This window comes from Nicotiana tomentosiformis, chromosome 12, assembly GCF_000390325.3.
Source record: "Nicotiana tomentosiformis chromosome 12, ASM39032v3, whole genome shotgun sequence".
NCBI classification, from domain to species: domain Eukaryota; kingdom Viridiplantae; phylum Streptophyta; class Magnoliopsida; order Solanales; family Solanaceae; genus Nicotiana; species Nicotiana tomentosiformis.
The window spans coordinates 11,092,948-11,117,266 of record NC_090823.1 but is presented as its reverse complement, the minus strand read 5'-3'; the positions used below and the strand labels follow the sequence as shown (position 1 = coordinate 11,117,266).

General features: G+C 39.1%; 2 protein-coding genes and 1 non-coding gene across 7 annotated transcripts in view; all 3 read right to left on the bottom strand.

The window, feature by feature from the left end:
- The window catches only part of LOC104111846 (dolichol-phosphate mannose synthase subunit 2), a 38,363-nt gene extending 30,359 nt beyond the window's left edge, over nt 1–8,004 (bottom strand). Inside the window, exon 1 of the mRNA XM_070191925.1 lies at nt 7,994–8,004. The gene's annotated coding sequence lies outside the window, so the exon portion shown is untranslated. The remainder of the gene's footprint in view (nt 1–7,993) is intronic.
- Nucleotides 2,098–2,169, bottom strand: TRNAW-CCA (transfer RNA tryptophan (anticodon CCA)). The gene has a single exon. It is a non-coding gene; the product is annotated as a tRNA-Trp (tRNA).
- LOC104111841 (putative pentatricopeptide repeat-containing protein At1g12700, mitochondrial) lies at nt 2,691–11,768 on the bottom strand. 5 transcript variants are annotated; one of them, XM_070191923.1, is made up of 6 exons: nt 9,726–11,768; nt 8,011–8,217; nt 7,761–7,900; nt 7,427–7,562; nt 5,526–5,927; nt 2,691–2,811 (listed from the first exon to the last, which is right to left on the bottom strand). In XM_070191923.1, exon 1 carries the CDS (start codon nt 11,688–11,690, stop codon nt 9,861–9,863), a length of 1,830 nt encoding a protein of 609 aa, XP_070048024.1. In that variant the 5' UTR covers nt 11,691–11,768; the 3' UTR covers nt 2,691–2,811; nt 5,526–5,927; nt 7,427–7,562; nt 7,761–7,900; nt 8,011–8,217; nt 9,726–9,860. The 5 variants fall into 5 exon arrangements, with proteins under 5 accessions (XP_070048024.1, XP_018631708.1, XP_018631707.1 ...); XM_018776192.3 differs by lacking the exon at nt 7,427–7,562 and having other exon boundaries at nt 5,526–5,725; nt 5,808–5,927; XM_018776191.3 differs by lacking the exon at nt 7,427–7,562 and having other exon boundaries at nt 5,526–5,725; nt 5,814–5,927.
- Nucleotides 11,769–24,319: the final 12,551 nt, after the last annotated feature.

Here is a 24,319-nt window from a genome sequence, read left to right as displayed (position 1 = left end):
TTTAAAGATAATTTTTGTGTCTTTAATGTATATATTCTTAAGATGTTAGAGAAACTAAATTTTGTTATATTAGACATAGTATTTTGGGTCTAGAATCCAAGGTAATAGGGAGATTGATGACTCATCATATTGAAGCGAAATGGATGAAATGGAGGCTTGCATCCGGCGTGTCATGTGATAAGAAAGTGACATTGGGGCTTTAATGTAAGTTCACACAAAAACTTATTAGACCGACTATATTGTATGGGGTGTTGGCCAGTTAAGCCCTCTCATGTTTAGAAGATGAAAGTAGCGGAAAAAATGATGATGATATGGATGCATTGGCATATTAGAAGATATAAGATTTGGAATAAATATATTAAGGACAAGGTGGGAGTGACCTCCGTGGTGGATAACATGCGAGATGGGTGACTGAGATGATTCGAATATGTGAGAAGGAAATGCACATATGTCCCAATGAGGAGGTGTGATAGGTTGGATGCGGTGGGGCCAATGAGAGGTAGAGGCAGGCCGAATAAGTATTGGGGAGAGTTGATTAGGCAGTGCATGACACATCTTCAGCTTGTCGATGACATAACTCTTGATATGAGGGTGTGTAGATCGAAAATTACGGTAGCAAGTTAGACAATCGTCAGGCATAAATCTTTTTTGTACATGTAGTATCAATGGATCCTCGTATTTTCATTTCTTAAATTTCTAATACTATTTTCTTTTGCTCCGGTTATCTTTTCTTACTATGATTAATGTTTCTCTTTACATTAATCCCTCTTTGTCGTATTTTCTTATCTTATTTGATGTGATTATGCATTTTTTAAGTCGGGGTGTCTGTGAGAAACATCTTTTTTACTTTCTCAAGGTATAAGTAATGTCTGTATATACACTACCCTTCGTAGCTCCTACTTGTGGGACTATACTAAATATATTGTTATTGTTGTAGACTTAGCAACTTGAATAGAGTGCATAAGAATCATATAGCAAGCTCTAAATTGCTCAAATTGAGGCATGATTATATTCTTTTAAGAGAGAAAATTATCTACCATGATATAATATAAAAAACTTTTAGTCTTGCTAATTAGTGTTTGAATGTCTTTAAAAAAGTAATACTACATAGAAAAACAGGAAGAGAGAAAATGAAAAGCATAGTGGTAATTGAACTCACAAACATTGCATGAAAGATCTGACTATAAGTGGGTATTTGGACATAAGTATTGTAAGATTTCAGAAAAAAAAAAATGGGGAAAAAATTCAAGTGAAAATGATATTTGAAAATTAGAGTTGTGTTTGGATAAGAATATAATTTTGGATTGTTTTTGAATTTTTGTGAGTGATCTGAAGTGAAAATTTTGATAGTTTTTTGGAGTTTTTCAAATTTTCGAAAAATTCCAAAATTGATATTCAAGTGAAAATCGAAATTTCATGCCCAAACACTTACTTCGAAAAAAGTGGAAAAAATTCCAAAAAGAGGAATCTTTTTTTTTATGGCCAAACGGGCCCTAAATCTCGGTGTTTAAATGTTTGTTAATATTCCTAATTACTATTGTTTGCTAATAGTCTCTCTATTCTTACAAGATAGGGATAAAGTCTCCGTACACACTACTCTCCCATACCCCACGGTCTGGGACAAGACCGGGTATGTTGTTGTTGTACTGTTTGCACGTGTATTCTCTATTCTTACAAGGTAGGAATAAAGTCTCTTTACACACTACTCTCCCAGACTCCACGGTGTGGGACAAGACCGGGTATGTTGTTGTATTGTTTGCACGTGTATTCTCGTACACACTACTCTTCCAGACCCCGTCTCTTTACACACTACTCTCCCAGACTCCACGGTGTGGGACAAGACCGGGTATGTTGTTGTATTGTTTGCACGTGTATTCTCGTACACACTACTCTTCCAGACCCCATGGTGTGGGACAATACCGGGTATGTTGTTGTTGTACTGTGTGCACGTGTATTTTGTACGGCATAACAAAATTCCAACTTGGGTTAGTTGAACCACAATAAAAATTAAGGGATAAATCAATGGGGACATTTCTCTTTAGGTAGGGAAATAGACAAGAACTAAAAACGAAATGGGATCATATGAATCGGGGGTATTGAACCCGACGTTAATCGAACACGCAACCTTCTGATCTGGAGTCAGACGCGCTACCATTGCGCCACGGATCCCGAATGTTAAGATCTGCCTCCTAAAAATAATATAACATTATGTTAGTCTAACATTAGAACTCCTCAATTTTTGTTATACAAAATTCCTTAAATACTAAAATGTAATCCTGGTAACACTTGGACCTAACTTAGTCATACCTACATGATTTAAAATATCCATTTGGTTATTTTTTTTATAAGTTTGCATCAGTATATTTATACTAAATTCACACATATTCATAAAAAGGTAGTGGAACAATGATATTTTCATCGTCTTAAATGTATTGTTTAGCTTGCTACACAGATAGCAATGCATTGGTTTTGCAATATAAAATGTCTTTGACTATGAAGATTTGTTTCCGCTTACACATTCGTAGTGTATTAGAACTTTATCAAATCTTATTTTAATTTATTCATACATTATCAAAAAATTGCACTTATTAAAACAACCAAAATATATAATCATCGGTATATACTATATAGTTGTCTCAAACAAAGGAAAAAAAACTGTGGTTAAAATCTGCTTGTGCCGGCATCGTTACTACTGTCAAGATGGCTAATTCTGCCTCAGTTTTTGGATGAACTCACTTGCACAAAATCTTGTGTACCTTACAATTTGTACTTACAATAGCTTTGAATATGAAATACATCCTACGAGAAGATCTGTAATGACCCAACCGGTCATTTTTAACTTTTAGAACTCCCGTTCCCTAAAATAAAATTTTCCTTGCTTTTAATGATTATTGACTTGCGGAGATGGTTGGTTCGCGATTTGGAAGCGTTTGGGTTGAAATCGGAGCACTTGGTTCCTTAAGTTAGCCTTAAAAGGCCAAGTTTGACTTCGATCAACATTTTAAGAAAACGACCCCGGAATTGGTATTTGACGGTTCCAATAGGTTCGTATGATGATTTTTGGACTTGGGCATATGTCCGAATCGGCTTTTGGATAACCCGTGAGTATTTTGACGCTTAATAGTAAAAATCAACTATTTGAAGGTCTAAAATTCTTTAAATTTGGTTTGGAGTAGGTTTTTGAGTAATTGAAGTCCGTTTGGAATTCCGAGTTTGGGAATAGTTCCGTATAGTGATTTAAGACTTGCACGCAAAATTTCGTGTCATTCCGAGTAGTTTAAGTATATTTCGGCGCATTGGAAGTAAAGTGAAGAACTTGAAATTCGTAAGTTTGAATCAATTTGGTTTAGGGTATGATTCTTAGATTTGATATTGTTTTACGTGTTCCGAGAGTTCGAGCGAGTCCGCTTTATGATTTCAAACTTGTTGGTATGTTCGGGCGGGGTCCCGGGGACCCCGAGTGTCAATCGGACGAGGCTTGGACCAAGTTGGAAGTTGGGAGCTAAAAACTGAAGCTCCCAGCTACTGTCAGAATCGCACCTGCGCTTGGCCAGTCGCAGGTGCGACAGAAGCTCGCAGGCACGGAACTCGCAGATGCGAGATTTCTTCGCAAAAGCGGAAAAGGAATGGGAGGCCTGCCAGCAGGTGCGGAATATTGGGCGCACCTGCGAACGCGCAGATGCGAGAATTGGCCAGGCGAGTGGAACTCGCACCTGCGAGGATTTTCCGCAGGTGAGGAGCCGCATGTCTGTTCCAACCTCCGCAGGTGCGAAAGGCATGTTTGGCAGAAAGCTTAAAAGAACGAGAATTCACCATTTTTTGCCGTTTTCTCTCCACATTTGGGCGATTTCAGAGCTTTTGAGATGTGATTTTCAACTAGCAATTTGAAGGTAAGTTAATTCTACACACCTTAGAAATCAAAAATTTAGATGAAAAACCTAGATTTTTATAAAAGTGAGATTTTAACCACGAAAATAGTTATGGAATTGGGTAGAAATTATATATTTAAGTTCTTGAGATTATGGGTAACGTTTTCATCCGAAAATTTTCAGAATTCGAGCACGTGGGCCTAGGGTGAATTTTAGAATTTTTACCATTTTGGATAAGGCAATTTATTTAATAGATAAATTTCAAATCATTTAGCATATATTAATTATTTTGTATAATATTTGGATAGTTTTGAATTTTTCGGCGTCGAATCGAGAATTTAACGCGACGTGGTAATCGGAAAGTGGACTTTGAGACGATGCAAGTCTCTTGTCTAATCTTGTGAGGGGGAAATTACCCCATAAGGATTAAATTGAATAATTATTGCTAATTGCGGGGGGCTACGTACGCACGATGTGACGAGAGTCCGTGCGTAGCTACTATAAATGCTAAAGTCCGGATAGTTTAGGACTCCAAGCATGAATTACTTGTGTAAATTGTATTCTTTGTTTAATTAATATTAATTGATATATATGAATATATTGTGAATTGTTAGATAAAGATATTAAAGGATGGAAATCTCATATGCTTGATTTTTTGTTTAAATTAATTAATTGTTAAAAGAAATTGTTCTTCTTCCCGAATATATCTTATAATAAATATACTCTCCTTCCGGAGGTACATAAGAAAAATGTCCTCCTTTCTTATGGAGCAGGTCGAACATCTCGGCAGGATAGATACATCTATGGATCGTGTCGCACGTCCCTCGACAATGTACACGACACTCTAGATCTGGTCGTACATCCTCGACATAAATCATGCTTAATGATAATAATCATACGATACCTTAATAGCTTATTTCAACTTGCGAAGTCAATTGATAAATTTGAGAATCCTTGGAATCTAATTAATTATTATGCCTGCTTGTTAAAGAATTAATTGTTATTCTTGTAAATGAGATTTAATTGATAAATTGAAAATTATTTGAATTGAAGAAATTTAATTAATATATTGAGAATTGTTGCATTTGAAGGAAATTGATTATTTTCACTGATTAGATAAATTATTGTAAATTCTGTAAATCATGCTGATTTAAATATCCTAGTTGTATTTCAATTATTATTATTATTGACCCATAGTGAGTGTCAAAGTCGGTCATCTCATCTCTACCGCTTCGAGATTAAGCTTGATACTTACTGGGTACACGTTGTTTACGTACTCGTATTACACTTGCTACACTTTTGTGCAGGACCTGAGTCAAGTACTAGTGGGGGACCTATTGTCTTACACCCACGTTATCCAGGGACATAGTGGTGAACTGTCTTTCTGAGCCGCTCTGCAGCTACTAGTGTCTCTCCTTGTATTTTTCATTCTGTCTATTTTTATTTCAGACAGTATTTGAGGTTTTGTATAATCTACTAGATGCTCATACACTTGTGACACCAGATCTTAGCACACACATTGGTAGAATTTAGTGTTTTATTATTTTTCTTAATTTTAAATTTTGTCAATATATGCTTAATTTATTAAGTTGGCTTGCCCAACTGTAGTGTTGGGTGCCATCACGACCTATAGGTGAAATTGGGTCGTGACAAGACCTATCCTCAGGCGACAAGCTAGGATCGTAAACATCGACCTTTGGCGTAAGAATGTACGAGGAACATGGACCTCAATGAACAAGAACAATAAAGTTTTCAGGAAAATCCCCTTGAATTGAAACGTTCTTTCCAATTATTCAGCAGTGTGTTGTTTGCAGCCCTTAGGTCCATAATGTTGGGAGCTTCGCTTCACTATCTTTCTACAAAAATACAACACCAACAACATACCTAGTGTAATCCCACAAGTGGGATCTGAGGAGGGTAGTGAATACGCAGCCTTACCCCTACCTGGACTGAGAGACTGTTTTCAATAGACCCCCGACTCAAAGCAGGCATCTTTCTACAAAGGTAACAATAATAATTCTGGCATGCCCAGCAGAATATGTGATTCTTATTGCGAACCTGTGACAACGACAAGGAAAAAGGGGTACAACTTGGTTACAAAATAAAACAAGAGGGAAAATGAAGAGAATAGATCTGTTCAAAGGCTGTAAAAACAGATTTTCAACTACAAAAGTAGATGAGGCGAAGGTTCCTGTGACTAAAAAAAATAGCTGAATGCGGATAAGATTAAGAGTTCTTACATAAACTCAATAGAAGGAACCAAAATTGTTTGCAGCGTATATGCAAGAATTTCTATAAAGCTAGTAGCAGTGTTGTTATAGGCGCTTAAGCCCTGAAGCTTGGTGTGCGCTTCGCCTTGCGTAATTGGCGCTTTAGTGTAGCTGTACCGATGGGTTCTGTCTTTAAGTACACAACAACTTAAAGCTTAATTATAGTTTTTTCATTCTTTTGTCCAATTAATTATTGTTTGTGTTTATAGTTATATTTTCTTGCATCCATTTCTATTTTTTTTATTTTTCTTCGTTGGTACTTTTTTGCTATAGCCCATGCTTGTATTGCGCTTAACGCTCCAACAGACTTTGGCGCGTCTGTACGCTTTTGACAACTCTAGCGTGTTTGTGAGTTTTTCGCTTTTGACAACTCTAGCTAGTAGATCCAAAAAAGTTCCTATGCTAGTTTTATGAGCTCCCCATTGGGGGAAAAAATCCTCCTAATATCTTTTCAATAACAGTGTGCCATTTTCCTCTCCATGGCATTGTGAAACACAATTTCATAAATAAAATGTAAAAGCTAGTCCTTTATCAAAAGATTTTTATTTTTTGTAAAAGCTAGTCTCTGTGAGAGCTCCATCTACAGTTCGGAGAGAATAGCTCTATCTACAATTTAAAAATTGTGGACGACTGCAAAACAAAATAGCATATGAAAGAAAAGGCAACACTTGAGTATTTTACAATTGATACAAACTGCTGGAATGGATATTGGTCAGAAATAACCCAAAATTTCAAAAGAAACAAAAAATCTGAAATTAGTTGGGTTAATATACTTTTGCGATCAATAATGCACACAACACTGTGTAAAAACTAGTTATCAAAATGCAAAACAGTGCTTACAGAATAATCAAATACGACAACTATGAGTATTGACCATCATACTACTCAGGAAAAAGTGAGGCAAAAATAACTCAGAATAAAATCATCTCTAGTTATAGGCCAGACAATTAAGAGGAGTGAAATGTTCCAAACAATATGTGCATACATTAAGTGCCATGTCTTTGAAGGAATCGATGTTTTCAAGCTCTGTTTTAAAGTGAATTACCAAAATCCTACCCTATATTCTTTCTTACTTATCTAATAGGTATAGGGTCTTGGAAAACTAATGTTATCAAATTTATACAAACACTTGCTTCCTACCTCTATGTATAATCTACTCATTCGACAATGAAATTTTATCATCTGAAAATCCTCAAATCAAGCTGAAGTGCTTCTTAAATCTATCAGTGAGACTATTTTGATATGTATTTATCATAAACCGATCCATAAATATGAAAGACTACAGACCTAGAAGTAGCTTCTCAAGGAGAGCTGCTCAACACTAGTTCTGTCTTTGATCAATTTTACCAGGAAAGGAATGAATAAACAACCAAATCCAGTAATGATGTTTGTCCAAGTGCTATCTACTTCTCCCATTCAAAGCCTATATACATTTGAGATGTTTCTGAAGCCAACGGTTTACTTTACAGTGTCTAGAACAAGCTCAATTACGCAGACACTCATCATTTCCTTTTCTCCAACAGTGTATATAACTCATTCTTCATTATCATTTCAACTTCAAAATATATGAAGAGTTATGATGCAGCGGTTTTAAGAAAAAAATATTGAGAACTCATCTTACCTTTGCATTCATTTGGCAATATTTGGGCACGGATGACCATAATCTAAAAGAGACTTGAGCTTGAATCCGACCGAGAAATTGGCTCATTATCTTCCCACATCTGAATTGCTTCTGGTAGAAAAAATTCACATTTCCCCTCCCTTTAACAAGAAAAGGCTCTTCAAATAAGCATACAAATGAAATATCAAGGTCACAGACTGAGGACATACGATATATGTGAAGCCATTCTACAGTCGAAACTTGTACCAACCTGAAGTGCTCATATCCATCAATCGCCTGATTACAACGATAGCAGAAATATTGTCCACAGTTATTGGACACCATCTTATTGCAGCCCTCAATTCGTGAGATAGCCATCTTACAGGAAGGGCACTTCCCGCATGCTGAGAATCTCAAAGATCATTTCTTTCTCACAGTGCCTTTGGTCATCTTTCAGTTGAGATGAATTTTGTCGCTCCTGATGCAACAGATCAAAAACATGAAGATATAAACGTCAAAGTACCTTCCAAACAGACAAGTTACGGAAGCAGAATAACAATATCCTCAAGTGCAGAAATTGCCGCATACAAGTAAGCCACCTCAAGTAGAGAAAAGTCTAGCAATTGATTGACAACAGCCTGATACAAATAAAGCCAACCAACTTATCACATGATCGACAACAGCCTCATACAAATAAAGCCAACCAACTTATCACTTGATTGACAACAGCCTCATACAAATAAAGCCAACCACCTTATCAAGAAAAAAAATGCAAATAAAGCCAACCCAAGTAGATGCGCTTTTTTTAGCAAAGTTCTCAAAACAGTTCCCGAACCTTAATATTCTCGGTAAAGCGCAAGCTGTAACAAATTTATGTATTGAACTTCAAAGCAAAAAGAGCAGCATTCCTATAAGGCAGGTGGTCCGCAACACCATCTTGATTGTTCTTGATAAAGTCTAAAAATTCCAAAAGTGATGTAATGGCATACATATCGCTTAGCAGATCATGACTATCAAATTAATAGCATCAACTAATCATCTGGTCAGCTACTTACATACTGAAATTGTGGTTGAAGTACAGGATAATTTGAGCGGTCAAACACGTTGTTGTGGTATGCCGCAGCCTCACTACATCTTTGCCTGAGTAACATAAAACATAGCACACCCAATCCGCATCCGACCATTAGGTTGGGGTTCAAATTACCAATGGAGCAAGTGGGAAAAGCCACTGTTGGTCCGGGGGGTGAAGTGGGGAAGGTTCTGGGGTTACTGTGTCAAAAGCATAAAAATATACAACACTCATGTACCCAGTTACTAGTTATACATACGCTAGAAACCACAACCACGACGTTCCTTTGCAGCCTCCTTTAAAAGGTATGTTATACACTCAAACATGACCATGAGGTGTATGTCAAGTATTGGTGTCAGAACCACAGCTTCTAATAACCAATATTTTGGGGTATGTGTAGACATCCAAAAACAACCATATGTACATATAGATTTATTAGATCACTATATCTTGGTAATTATTAGCACAGCAATTCATAGAAATGAAAATTGATTGGAATCTGAATCTAAAAAAAGGAAAAGAAAATAAGAAGAACAGCTTCACATGCTTTGATGCAGCCTACAATAAACTAGACCCTTCCAAGGAGATAACTAGTATAACTAATTCAATAATTTCAGTTTTTTTTCTCAAAACGAGGACAAATTCTCTTTTTGTTAAATAGAATAAAGGTATCATGCACTTAAACTGAAAAATAGCAAGCCACCAAGTAAAAAGCTGAACATGAACAGCATAACACTTTAACACTATATAGCAAATTCAAAAGGCATGAATACAAAATGTTAACATAAGGACGCTATACATTATTTCTCATGTTAAGAATACAATAACATCTACTATCCAAGATAAAGAGCGGCAACACAATCAAAATTAAGAAGTTATTTACATTCTAAATAATCTATCAAGAAAAAATAAATTACCTCCTCAATAGGTTTGCCTGGAAAGCTCAAGTAATGCATTGTCAGATTTTCAGTTTCCCCAATTGCAGTGCATGCGACTTCATTTCCAGAGGAAAAAAAGAAAAAGACTTTCACTCTAACAATAATGTAATTGAATTAACCAAGCAAAATAGATATTAAATTCTTATTCTCTGGGATAAAATCTGATATCAAGTCAAGCAAAGAAGAATCCTCCGCAATAATGTCTACCAGTAACTCTAGTGTAGTTGAGTCGAATGAGAAGCTCTTCCCAGCCATTTCTTTTAAGAAAGCTTTCATTTCAATAATTTTATTACTTCTGAGAAATCCTTGCACAATAACATTGTAAGTTACTCTGTTTGGCAAACAACCATTGTCCTCCATTTTTCTTAGCAGACCTTTAGCTTCATCTAACAACCCTTCTAGACAAAATCCATTAATCATAGTAGTGTATGTTATCACATCAGGATGTAAACCTATTAGAGGAAGTTTCTTAAAAATAGCATGAGCCTTGTCAAACTTTCTATTTTTGCACAATCCATCAATGACGGCATTATAGAGGTCAACATTAGTATCTTCTCTCTTTCTTTCCAACTTATGAAATAGCAACATAGCTTCGTCAACAAGTCCATTCTTAAAATAACCATCAAGCAAAATGCAATAAGTGATTGGACCAGGTATTTGCCCTGCAAATAGCATCTCATCAAAAAACTTTTGCACTGCGCCGATTCTTCCAACTTCAAATAAACCTTTCAAGATAGTATTGCAGGTAAAAATATCAGGTTCAAATCCCTTTCGAGAAATTTCAAGAAACAAATGCATGGCCTTATCCAATTTCTTTTTCTTACAGTATCCACTTATTACTATTTTATAGCTAATATTGTCAGGCTCAATGCTTTTATCTTTCATGGAACCAAAGATTCTCCTACATCTATCAATTTGACCACGCAAGCAATATCCATCCATTATCACATTGTAAGTGACCACATTAGGCTCTACACCTTTTTCGATCATGTGTCTCATTACTTCTTCCGCATCTTTAACCTTCCCTTCTATGCATAGTCCATGTATAACTGTGTTGAATGTGAATACATCCGGATAAATATTAAGATTTACCATTTCAAAGAACAAATTCCTGACCTTTTCCCACTGACTAAACTTAGAGAAACCATCAATCAATGAATTATATGTGAATACGTCTGTAGGAATGTCTTTCAGTTTCATCTCGTTCAAAAGGTTGACAGCGACATCCAGATTTCCATCTTTGCAAAGGGCATCTATAACTATGTTGTAGATGCATGTAGTGGGCTTAGTGCTCCCTTGTTCCATTAACCGGAGCAAACCAAAAGTTTTTTCAGTATGACCCCTTTTACTAAGCCCATTCATTACAGTTGCATACATGACTTCGTTAGGCTCACAAATATTCTCTCTCACTAATTTTTTAAACAAATTAACTGCATCTTTCACCTTATTTTCAGCAAAGAGTCCCCTTATTAGGATGGTTAAAGTGACAACATCAAATGGAATGCCACACTTAAAGTAAATGGCTAACACTGAAAATCCACAATCAACACGATGCATTAAGCAATAACTGTTAATCACCATACTCAACATGACTTTATCAATCGGGATACCTAATTTCTGTATTTCTCCCAAATTAGAAACAACAACAGAATAATGCTTCATATTTATCATAATCTTAAATAATTTCGAGAAGTCGATAACAGAGGGAAGAGGCTGTGTTCTGACCATTTGATTGAAGACACTCACAGCATCAGCTAAACATTTGACATTCTCAAACTTGTTAGTAACCCTATGTTTTTTACTACTACCATTTATGGAAATGGATGTATTGCTATGATATGAAGAATAATCTCTAAGTGTAATTGCCAAACCAGAATGTGAAATAGCAAAGGATGAGATCAAGGAAATACCATTAAGAGAGTAACGTACAGAAATTCTCGTCATCTTCAAGGAATTTCCCCAATTTGGGAATAATAAGTGAATTGGTGTGCTATTTCGTTGTGCCCTAATTTTGTAGGAAACTTGTTTAGTCCTATTGAGTTATCTTTTATTTTCGGTCCACGAATATATTAACTCTCAGTGTCATTACCTATTGTATTGTAACATATTGTTACTTTACAACAACAATATCAACAACAATCTAGTGTAATTCTTGGGAAGGATAGTGTGTACACATAACTTACCCTTACTCCGTAGGAGAAGTGAGATTGTTTCCGATAGACTCTGAGCGCATGACGATGGAGAGAGACAGTGAAACAGTAACACTAAAGGAAGCTAGAAAGATGTGATGACCCAAAAGTTAATCTTATATTTTAGAACTCGAATTTGTGCTCTTAAGCCTTAAAAATCTCATTTTTACCCTCATCAATTTGCGTGTGCAGTCTGGACAGGTTTCCGAAAAGCTTTTATGTTGAAAACTAATAAAAATAAGAATTTTTTACCTTAAAAGTTGATTTTAGTTGATTTCGATCAATATTTTTGGTAAATTGGCCCGGATACGTGCTTTGACGGTCCCGGTAGGTCCGTATCGAATTATGGGGAGTGGGCGTATGCCCGAAATCGAATTTGGAGGTCCATAGCTTGAGTTATGAATTTTTGATGAAAATTAAAAGTTTAGAAATTATTTATTTTTAAGAATTGATTGATATTTGGCATTGTTAGTACCGGGTCCGTATTTTGGTTCTGGAGCCCAGTGCAGGTTCATTATGATATTTAAGACATGTATGTGAAATTTGGTGAGAAACGGAGTTGATTTGACGTAATTCGGACGTCCAGTTGAGAAAATAGAAATTTTAAAGTGTTCTTGAGAACCTCATTTAATTTTGGTGCTAAATTTAGAGTTCTAGGTGTTATTTTGGCGATTTGATCACGCAACCAGGTCCGTATGATGTTTTTAGACTTGTGTACATGTTTGGTTTGGATCCTCGAGGGCTCGGGTGAGTTTCCGATAGGCCACAGGATGTTTTGGACTTAGAAAATTTGAGCTTTTTTGCTGCAACAGTTGTTCTAGTGTGCCCTTCTTCGCATTCGCGCAGGTAGTGTCGCGAACGCGAAAGGTAAAGTGGGGGCAGGGGAATTTTCTTCTTCGCGAACGTGATGGATTGGTCGTGAACGCGAAGCGTTGGGAGTGGTACCCTTCGCGAACGCGACCTGTTTCACACGAACGCGATAGTCTAAGGGACGTGGGGGAAGTGAGTCATGTTTTTCTACGCGAACGCGCCCACTGGGTTGCGAATGTGAAGGCTTGGGAGAGCAGCCTTACGCGAACGCGAAGGCTTGGGGGGAGCTGCCTTACGCGAACGCGAAGGCCTTAGGCCGCTGTGCATCGCGATCGCGACAGGCCACTCGCGAATGAGATGAAGGCCTGTCGAGTGACTTAAAACATACTCCAAACACGAGTTTAAGCCATTTCTTCAACATTTGTTCAAGAACCAAACGGGTAGAGGCGATTTTCAAGAGCCATTTTCTTTCCCAAAGTGTTGGTAAGTGATTCTAAACCATTTTCTTTCAATTACCCATTACATTTTATGAATTATCAATCTAAAAATCTAGAGTTTTCATGGTAGAATTAGAGGTTAGGGTAGAAACTAGGAATTTCAAAAATTTGAGGATTTAGACCCCAATTTGAGGTCGAATTCCAAAACTAATTACATATTCGAGCTCGGGGGTGAATGTGTAAAAGGATTTTAGTTTGAACCTCGAGTTTTGACCAAGCGGGCCCGGGGTTAATTTTTCGACTTTTTAGAGTAAAATTTGGAAAATTTAATTTATGAAATATAATTGATTCCTTTAGTAATATTTGATATTATTGAGTCATTTTTTAATAGATACGATTGGTTTGGAGGTGAATTCCAAAGGAAAAGGTGTGATTGTGAATTAAGTGGCCTTCGGAGCGAGGTAAGTGTCATGTCTAACTTTGACCTGAGGGAATAGGTATTACATGTTCATTTGCTACGTGTTTGGTTGTTAAATACGATGTATAGGTGAGGTGACGAGCATCTATGTGTCTTTGTCGAGTCATAGCATGCGAGTGAAATTCTATTCTTGTCTATTTTGTAGGCTTAAATTCTACTATCCATGCTTAGCGGGTTATTTGAAATGTTGGGTGACTCATATCTGGTTTCACTGAGATTTGGTAACTTTTGAATATTGATTCAAGGTTGATATTACATTGTGCTATTGATTGTGGGTAAAATACTGGTTCCTTTGTGATACTCTTATTTATCCGTTGTTATCGATTATGTGATTGGTGAGGAGGAGTTTAAAGCACGAATGGTGATGACGTGCATGCTTTATTTATATTGTGAGGAAGAGTGTAAAGCACGAAGAGTGATATCGTACATGCTTTATTTATATTGTGAGGAAGAGTGTAAAGCACGAAGGGTGATGCCGTGTATATTATGAGAGGTTTGATGCACGAAGGATGATGCCGTGCCGTTCTATTTATTTATTTGGTTAGGTTGAGAGTAAAAATACGAAGGGTGATGCCGTGCAGTTTCCCTTTGCCATTTTAATTGCTCAATTCGTTTAAGAATTTTCTGTTTAATTATGTCTTTTCATTATTCTCACTAGTTATGTTGTATTCTCCATTGTATGTCCCCTTCCTATTATTTCTGTATTATTTCTTTATTTACTGTTGTTGCCACCAACATGATTATATTGTTCAGGTTATATGTGGGTGTCTTGTCCTAATCTCGTCACTACTTCGCCAAGGTTATGCTCGACACTTACCAGTAGATGGGGTCGGTTGTACTGATTCTGCACTCTGCACTTTCTGTGCAGATTTTGATATCGGCTCAGGTTGATCGAGATTTGCTATTGGTCCGTTGTCCAGAGACTCAAGGTAGATCTGTCGGCGTTCACAGACCTTGAAGTCCCCGTCTATCTTTTATGTCCTAATATTTTCTTTCATTCAGACAATTGTATTTTTTTTCCCAGACTATTACTTGTAGTAAATTCTAGAATGCTCGTGAATTGTGACTCCAGATCCGGATGGTAGTAATTAATACAGTTTTATAATATTCCGTACTTATTATATTTTATCTTAGTTAATTATTGTTATTTACTGAATGGAAATAAGGAATTGGTTTAACGATTTTCTAATGTTGGCTTGCCTAGCAAGTGAAATGTTAGGCGCCATCACGGTCCCGTCGGTGGAAAATTTTGGGTTGTGATAGTTGGTATCAAAGCCCTAGGTTGCTTAGGTCTCACGATTCATGAGCAAGCTTAGTAGAGTTTGGAGGATCAGTATGGAGACGTCTGTGCTTATCTTCCAGAGGCTATGAAGTTTAGGAACAAGTTTCACTTATATTATTCTTTGTCGTGCGATTTTGCTTTCTCAATACTGATTGAACTCTTCTACTCTTATTCTCTCGCAGATGGCGAGAACACGTACCGCATCCTCAGCTGAGTAGAAGTTAGAGCCTCCAGTGACATCTCTTACGTGGCAGAGGTCGAGGTCGTGCCAAAGGCCGAGGTAGGGCTCAGCCTAGGGCCCGAGCAGCAGCCCCAGCAGTGGAGCCTCAGATAGATCTTGACGAAGAGGTTCCATCCCAGACTATTCCTGTTGGACCAGCTCAGGTTCCGGAGGGGTTCATTGTTACCCCAGTACTTCAGGATGCTTTGGTCCGTTTGGTGGGCCTTATGGAGAGTGTGGCCCAGACTGGCGCATTTCCTATGGCATCAACAGTCTCTCGGGCTGGAGGAGGAGCCCCGACTCCCACCACTCCCGCTCCGGAGCAGATATCTCCCCAGTATCATGCTCCAGCAGCTCAGCCAGTCAGATTAGTTCAGCCGGTTTTTGCGACACAGTTTGGAGATGGGCCAGCTATGTCTTCTGAGTATTTATGGAGATTGGATAGGTTTATCAAGCTCTTTCCTGTTCACTTCAGTGGTACTCCTTCATAGGATCCCCAGGAATATCTTGACAGCTGTCATGGGATTTTATGGAATATGGGTATAGTGGAGACCAATGGGGTTGATTTTGCTGCATTTTAGATGACTGGTTCCGCCAAGAAATGGTGGAGAGATTACTTGTTGACCTGACCAGCTGGGTCGCCTGCTCTTACTTGGGACCAGTTCTCTCATGTCTTCATAGAGAAATTTCTGCCTATCATATTGAGAGAGGAGTGTCGCCGTCAGCTTGAGTGTCTCCAGCAAGGCAGTATGACTGTTACTTAGTATGAGACCCGTTTTGTGGATTTGGCCCATCATGCTATTCTTCTGCTTCCCACCGAGAGAAAGAGGGTGATGAGGTTTATTGATGGACTTGCTCAGCCTATCAGATTGCAGATGGCTAAGGAGACTGGGAGTGAGATTTCTTTTCAGGCGGTTGCTAATGTTGCCAGACGAGTCGAATTGGTTCTTACTCGGGGAGGTCAGGGGTCTGACAAAATACCTCATCATTCCGGTGAGTTCAGTGATGCCTCATCTAGAGGCAGAAGTACTTTTGGTAGAGGCCATCCTCCCAGGCCGTTTCATTCAGCTCTCCAGGCATCCCACGGTGCCTCAGGTAGTCGTGGCCCTCATATGCATTATTCCAACCAGCTAGCCTACAATGCACCACCAGCTCATATTAGTGCACCTCCACTCCAGAGTTATCAAGGTGGTTATTCAGATCGATAGGGTCAGTTTCAGGGTCAGCAGTCACATCAGCCGAAGTTATGTTATACTTGTGGTGATCCGAGGCACATTGTTAGATTTTGCCCTCGGGCAACGGGCATCTCACATCATCAAAGTTCTCGTGCCATGGTTCCGGCACCAGTTGCTGCACCACCTGCTCAGCCAGCCAGAGGCAGGGGTCAGGAAGCCACAGGTAGAGGCCAGACTATTAGAGATGGAGGTCAGGCCATTAGAGGGGGAAACCAGCCAATTAGAGGTTGTACTAAGGACATAGTTCAGGGTGGTGGGGGCCAGCCCCGATGTTTTGCTTTCCCAGTCATGCCTAGGCTGAGTCATCTGACGCTATTATCACAAGTACTGTTTCAGTTTGCAATAGAGACGCTTCAGTTCTATTTGATCCGAGATCTGCTTACTCCTATGTGTCATCATATTTTTCTTCATATTTAATTGTGCCCCGTGATTCTTTGAGTGCTCCTGTGTATGTGTCCACACCAGTGGGAGATGCTATTATTGTAGATCGTATTTATCGTTCATGTGTGGTCACTATTGGGAGTCTTGAGACTCGTGTAGATCTCCTACTTCTCGACATGGTTGATTTTGATGTCATACTAGGTATGGATTGGCTGCCACCTTATCATGCTATATTAGATTATCACGCCAAGACAATGACATTAGCCTTGCAGGGGTTGCCTCGACTAGAGTGGAGAGGAAATCTTGGCCATTCTGCCAGCATGGTTATCTCTTATGTGAAGGCTCGACATATGGTCGAGAAGGGGTGTCTATCTTATTTGGCTTATGTCCGCGATTCTAGTGCGGAGGTTCCTTCCATAGATTCGGTGCCGATTGTTCGTGAGTTTCCAGAGGTGTTTCCTGCAGACCTGTCGGGGATGCCACCCTACAGGGATATTGATTTCTGCATTAATTTGGCTCCGGGCACTTAGCCTATTTCCATTTCGCCATATCGCATGGCCCCGCCATAGTTGAAAGAATTGAAGGACCAGTTGCAAGATTTGCTTGATAAGGGCTTCATTAGACCTAGTATCTCGCCCTGGGGTGCACTTGTGTTGTTTGTGAAGAAGAAAGATGGATCGATGAGGATGTGTATAGATTATTGGCAGTTAAACAAAGTCACCATCAAGAACAAGTATACATTGCCGATGATTGATGATTTATTTGATCAACTTCAGGGTGCCAAGGTGTTTTTAAAGATTGATTTGAGATCTGACTACCATCAGTTGAGTATTAGGGCATATTATGTTCCTAAGACAACTTTTCGGACTCGGTATGGGCATTATGAGTTTCTAGTGATATCATTTGGGCTGACAAATGCCCCAGCAACATTCATGGATTTGATGAACCGAGTGTTTAAACCCTACTTGGATTCCTTTTGTGGTTGTGTTTATTGATGATATCTTGATCTACTCCCACAATAGAGAGGAGCATGAGCAACACCTTTGAATTATTCTTCAGACTCTGAAAGACAACCGGTTATATGCTAAGTTCTCAAAATACGAGTTTTAGTTGAGTTCAGTTGCTTTCTTAAGTCACGTTGTATCAGCAGAGGGTATTCAGGTGGATCCTAAGAAGATTGAGGCAGTTCAGGACTGGGCTAGACCCACATCAGCTATAAAGATCCATAGTTTTCTAGGTTTGATGGGTTATTACCGTTGATTTATGGAGGGGTTTTCATCCATAGTAGCCCTGTTAACCAGATTGACCCAGAAAGGTGCCCCGTTCAGGTGGTTAGATGAGTGTGGAGTGAGCTTTCAGAAGCTCAATACTGCTTTGACTACGGCACTGGTATTGGTGTTACCCACAGGTTCAGAATCTTAAACAGTATACTGTGACGCCTCTCGTATTGGTCTAGGTGCGGTATTGATGCAGGATGACAAAGTTATTGCTTATGCTTCACGGCAGCTGAAGGTTCACGCGAAGAATTACCATGTTCATGATCTAGAGATGGCAGCCATTGTTCACGCGCTGAAGATTTGGAGGCACTATCTTTGTGGCGTGCCATGTGAGGTATTCACTAATCATCGGAGCTTGCAGTATTTGTTCAAGCAGAAGGAACTCAATTTGAGGCAGAGGAGGTGGTTGGAGCTATTAAAAGACTATGATATCAACATATTATATCATCCCAGAAAGGACAACGTGGTGGTCGACGCTTTGAGTAGGAAGTTAGTAAGTATGGGTAGCCTTGCATATATTCTAGTTGGTGAGAGACCGCTTGCATTGGATGTTCAGTCCTTGGCCAACTAGTTCGTGAGGTTAGATATTTCTGAGCCCAGTCGTGTTCTAGCTTGTACAATTGCTCGGTCTTCTGTGTTTGAGCGCATCAGAGATCGGCATGATGACGATCCTCATTTACTTGTCCTTAGAGACATAGTGCGGAACGGGGGTGCCAAGCAGGTTACTGTTGGAGATGACAGAGTTTGGAGGATGCAGGGTCGTATTTGTGTGCCTAATGTGGATGGACTTCATGAGTTGATCCATGAGGAGTCCCACAGTTCCCGATATTCTATTCATCCGGTCGCCGCCAAGATGTATCAGGACTTAAGGCAGCATTATTGGTGGAGGCGAATGAAGAATGACATAGTTGCTTATGTAGCACGGTGCCTAAATTACCAGTAGGTAAAGTGTAAGCATCAGAGACCTAGTGGTTTACTTCAGAGGTTAGATATTCATGAGTGGAAGTGGGAGCGTATCACTATGGATTTTGTTGTTGGACTCCCACGGACTCAGAGGAAGTTCGATGCAGTTTGGGTTATTGTGGACAGACTGACTAAGTCAACACACTTCATTCATGTGGCAGTTACCTATTCCTCGGAGCGGTTAGCAGAGATTTATATTCGGGAGATCGTCCGCCTTCACGGTGTGCCTGTGTCTATCATTTCTGATCGAGGTACGCAGTTTACCTCGCACTTTTGGAGGGCAGTACATCATGAGTTGGGTACGTGGGTTGAGTTGAGCACAACATTCCATCCTTAGACTGACGGGCAGTCCGAGCATACTATTTAGATCTTGGAGGATATGCTCTGTGCTTGTGTTATAGACTTCAAAGGATCGTGGGATCAGTTATTTCCCCTTGCAGAGTTCGCCTACAACAACTACCAGTCAAGCATTCAAATGGCTCCCCGTCAGGCATTATATGGTAGGCGGTGTCAGTCACCAGTTGGGTGGTTCGAGCCGAGATAGGCTCGATTGTTGGGCACATACTTAGTACAGGATGCCATGGATAAGGTCAAGATTATTCAGGATCGACTTCGCACAGCTCAGTCTAGGCAGAAGAGTTATGCCGACCGTAGAGTTCGTGATGTTGCACTCATGGTTGGAGAGAGAGTGTTACTTCGGGTATCACCCATAAACGGGTGTAATGAGGTTCAGAAAGAAGGGAAAGTTCAGCCCTAGGTATATCAAACCTTTTGAGATTCTGGACAGAGTGGGAAAAATGGCTTATAGGCTAGCGTTGCCACCTAGTTTAGCAGCTGTTCATCCGGCATTCCATGTGTCCATGCTTCGAAAGTATCACGGTGATCCGTCCCATGTATTAGATTTCATCTCTGTCTAATTGGACAAGGATTTGACTTACGAAGAGGAGCCGGTGGCAATTCTAGCCCGACAAGTTCGCCAGTTGAGATCAAAGAGTTACCATTCAGTTCGAGTGCAATGGAGCGGTCAACCTATTGAGGCAGCTACTTGGGAGTCCGAGCCTGATATAAGGAGTAGATATCCCTACCTTGTAGATATCCCCACCTTTTCACCAGCCCAAGTACTTTTATGTCTGTTCAAGGACGAACGATTATTTTAGAGGTGGAGAATGTGATGACCCAAAAGGTCATCTTATGTTTTAGAACTCGAATCTGCGCTCTTAAGCCTTAAAATCTCATTTTTACCCTCATCGATTTGTGTGCGCAGTCCGGGCAGGTTTCCGGAAAGCTTTTATGTTGAAAACTAATGAAAATAAGAATTTTTGCCTTAAAAGTTGATTTTAGTTGACTTCGGTCAATTATTTTGGTAAACATGCCCAAATCCGTTCTTTGACGGTCCCGGTAGGCCCGTATTGAATTATGGGACCTGGGCGTATGTCTGGAATCGAATTCCGAGGTCCCTAGCTTGCGTTATGAATTTTTGATGAAAATTAAAAGTTTGAAAATTATTTGTTTTTAAGAATTGATTGATATTTGGCATGTTAGTATCGGGTCTTTATTTTATTTCCGGAGCCCGATGCAGGTTCATTATGATATTTAAGACATGTGTGTGAAATTTGGTGAGAAACAGAGTTGATTTGACGTGATTCAGACGTCCAGTTGAGAAAATAGAAATTTTAAAGTGTTCTTGAGAATTTCATTTGATTTGGTGCTAAATTTAGAGTTAGGAGCCCATGGCTCGACCATAATGTGTACAAAATCTTAACAAAATATATTTCACATAAATTCTAGGTGACAATCACACCAAATCATCATATAGAAACATTTTCAACAAACAAGGATCTAGGCATGACAAATAGAGGATTTAATAAGTGCCAATAATTTCCAATTTAATACATAAGGGTATCTAAGGATTTTTAATCAATGAAAATCGAACGTATAAACCAAGTACGTACTCTTCACCTGGCGTATATGGTTTTCAATTACACAATTTGCACATAAGACTCAATGCCTAAGGGAAAATTTCCCCACTCGAGGTTAAGCAAGACACTTGCCTTTTTGAAGTTGTAACGACCTGGCCGTTCGTTTTGAGAATTTAAGACCCATCCGGTGGCATAAGGCCATGATCAGCTTCGTATTATGTGCTTTGACTTGCGTGCGTGCTTGAATTCAATTATCGGGTGATTCAAAGGGGATTGGGACACTTAGTCCCTAAATGAGAGCATAAGTCTTAGAATTTGGACCGTAGTCGGAACTGTGTGAAGACGGATACAGAATGGTATTCCGTCAACTCCGTTAGGGTCCGTTGAGTGATTTTGAGCTTAGGAGCGCATCCAGAATGTGTTTAGGAGGCATGTAGTAGATTTAGGCTTGAATTGACGAAAGTTAAATTTTCGGCGATTTCGACCGATAGTGGAAGTGGAAATTTTGATATTGAGATTGGAATGGATTTCCGAAAGTGGATGTAGGTTCATAGAGTCATTTTTGACCTGTGTGCAAAATTTGAGGTCATTCAGACGTCGTTTGATAAGTTTCGGCATCGGTTGTAGGAATTTGAAGTTTCAAGTTCTTTAAGTTTGAATTGGAAAGTGATTCGTGATTTTAGCATTAGTTGATGTGATTTTAGGGCTTGACTAAGTTCATATGGTATTTGAGGATTGGTTGGTATGTTTTTTTGAGGTCCCGGGGGGATCGGGTGAGTTTCGAGTGCTTAACGAATCAAGAGTTGGATTTGTGTTACTGTTGAAGTCTTCAGGCATCTGTCATTTTCGCACCTGCGTTTGGGGAGACCGCAGGTGCGTGATCGCAAGCGCGGAGAGGCAAGTGCAGAATTGGATTTGGGATGTGTGGTCAGGGGTCACATGTGAGAAGGGAAATACCGCATCTGCGATGCCCGCAGATGCGCTAAAGGACACACAAGAGTAGAGGAGATCACAGAAGCGGACAATAGTCCGCAGGTGCGGCCCTTTTTCCGCAGAAGCGGACCCAGCCCTCTTAAGTTTTTTCTGCACCTGCGAAGGAAATTCCGCAGGTCGCAGGTGCGACGCAAGGTCCACAGATGCGGAATAACTGGGCAGAAAAGGGGCAGATTCGAGGGTTTGAAGTTCACTTCACAAATTTGATTGAGAGCTCGGTAGAAGGCGAAATTTGGAGATATTTTTGGAGGAAGTTTTTGGGTAATTATTCTTAACTCCCTTATGGTTATATTCCACTAATCTATGCTCAAATTCATCGTTTAAATTCGAATTTGGGGTGAAAATTTGAGAAAAGTTCTTAAGCCGAATTTTGGGATTTTGATCGAGATTTTGGTGTCGGATTTTAGTAAATTTGATATGGTTAGACTCATGAGTGAATGAGCTTTCGTATTTTATGACTTTGACCCAATTCCGAGAAGTGGGCCCCACAGACAATTTTGAGTTAATTTCGGAATTTTTGTTAAAATGTTGATTTCGTTAATTAGATAAGTCTATTATTGTTGTAATTATGATATGGAATTACTTTTGGCTAGATTTGGGCCATCCAGAGCCGGATATTCGTGGAAAGGGCATTCTTACGGATTGATTGAGCTTCACTCGAGGTAAGTATCTTGCCTAACATTGTGTGTGGGAACTACCCCTTAGGATTTGAGTCATCTATGTTGATTGTAGTCTGTGTACGCGAGGTGACGAGTGCGTGCTCAGACTTATTTGTCGAAAGTTGGCCTTTTAGGGTTCTTATTCTTTGATTAGAGATAATTGCTTTAAGATTCACTCTTACTGTCTATTTGACCCTTATTCGACTTAACCAAAGATTTTACCTCTTTTGTCGTCGTGCTATATTTTTCATAATTACCTATCTTTAATTGAAATCATTATTTTCTCACCCCTATAATTGTTTAGTCTTAATTGAGTTATGATTATCTTCCACTGCTTATCCTTACTTGAATTGTTGAATTTTTCTCGTAATTGCTCAACCTCAAAAGGAGTTTAGATAACCTATATCTTAGTTGACTTGCCATTATTTAGAACTATTTGACTCGTTTGGCTTCTTATTGTTGACTTGAATATTGTGGAATCGTTGCTACATTTGTGTTTTGTTTTTCCCTTGTTAAGTTGTTCTCCTTGTGCCTAACATTCTTTACTGTGGTTATTCCTTGCGAATGAGTTATACCGTTCTTGTGATTTAAATTCTTGAGTTGATTTGCTCGCCGTATTTTGCATTTTGTCATTGTTGCTTTTGTACTAGTTGTGGTGATTTACGAGGTTTCTGTCGTGTTATAGTTGCTATCTCTGTTGTTTGCGCTGCATATAAAAATTGGGACTACGGACGTATTCCGGGAGATTCCCTTGTCTTGCATATTTACTTTGGAACTACAGATGTATTTCGGGAGATCCCCCATCACTGCATATTTAAATTGGGACTACAGACGTATTTCGAGAGATCTCCCAACACTGCATATTTAAATTGGGACTACAGACTTATTCCGGGAGATCCCCATGTCTTGCATATTTACTTTGGGACTACAGACGTATTCCGAGAGATCCCCTAGCACTGCATATTTATTTTGGGATTACGGGGCAGTATTGTCACTCCCCGAACCTGGGAGCGAGACCAACACTCGGTGCCTCTACCTAACCTGGCATACCAAATTGCGACTAAGGGACTCTGAACATACAATTTCATAATTTGACCATGGGGCCACCTTGCAAGACAATTTGTGAAGAAAAATATAAAACAGAATGAAAACTAGCGCTAACTAAACATCAATATAAAGCTAGGCCGACAAGGCCGTCATAACTACTATAGTTGACAAACCACCAAAATATACATACCAGGCCTACAAAACCAACATACTGCACTAACCAATAGGATATGTCTACAAGCCTCTACTGATAGATATATTGTGATTGGAACATGGCCCGACCTACCCATAATATATATATATATATATATATATATATATATATATATATATATATATATATATATATATATATATATATATACACACATACATAATATGTACACGAAAACCTAGACCTGATAACTCTGAAGGATGTGGAGCTTATCGATCAGGCTGAACTCTGGAAACACCTACTGAGGAGGTCTACCCGTCTGTCTATCTGAACCTGCATGCATGAAATGCAGCGTCCCCAAAAAAGAGACGTCAGTACAAAATAATGTACCGAGCATGTAAGGCAATAACATAACTGAAAACTGAACTGATAATATAATAACTGGAAGTAACTGGGAGTCAAAGATGATTTGGAGATATACTTACCTGCTGATACTGACTCAACTCCTTCAATATATTAAGTAAAATAA

Bases quoted from the DNA above. Each gene is read 5' to 3' on its own strand.
- LOC104111841 (XM_009621631.4), bottom strand. From the start codon at position 11,690: ATGACGAGAATTTCTGTACGTTACTCTCTTAATGGTATTTCCTTGATC.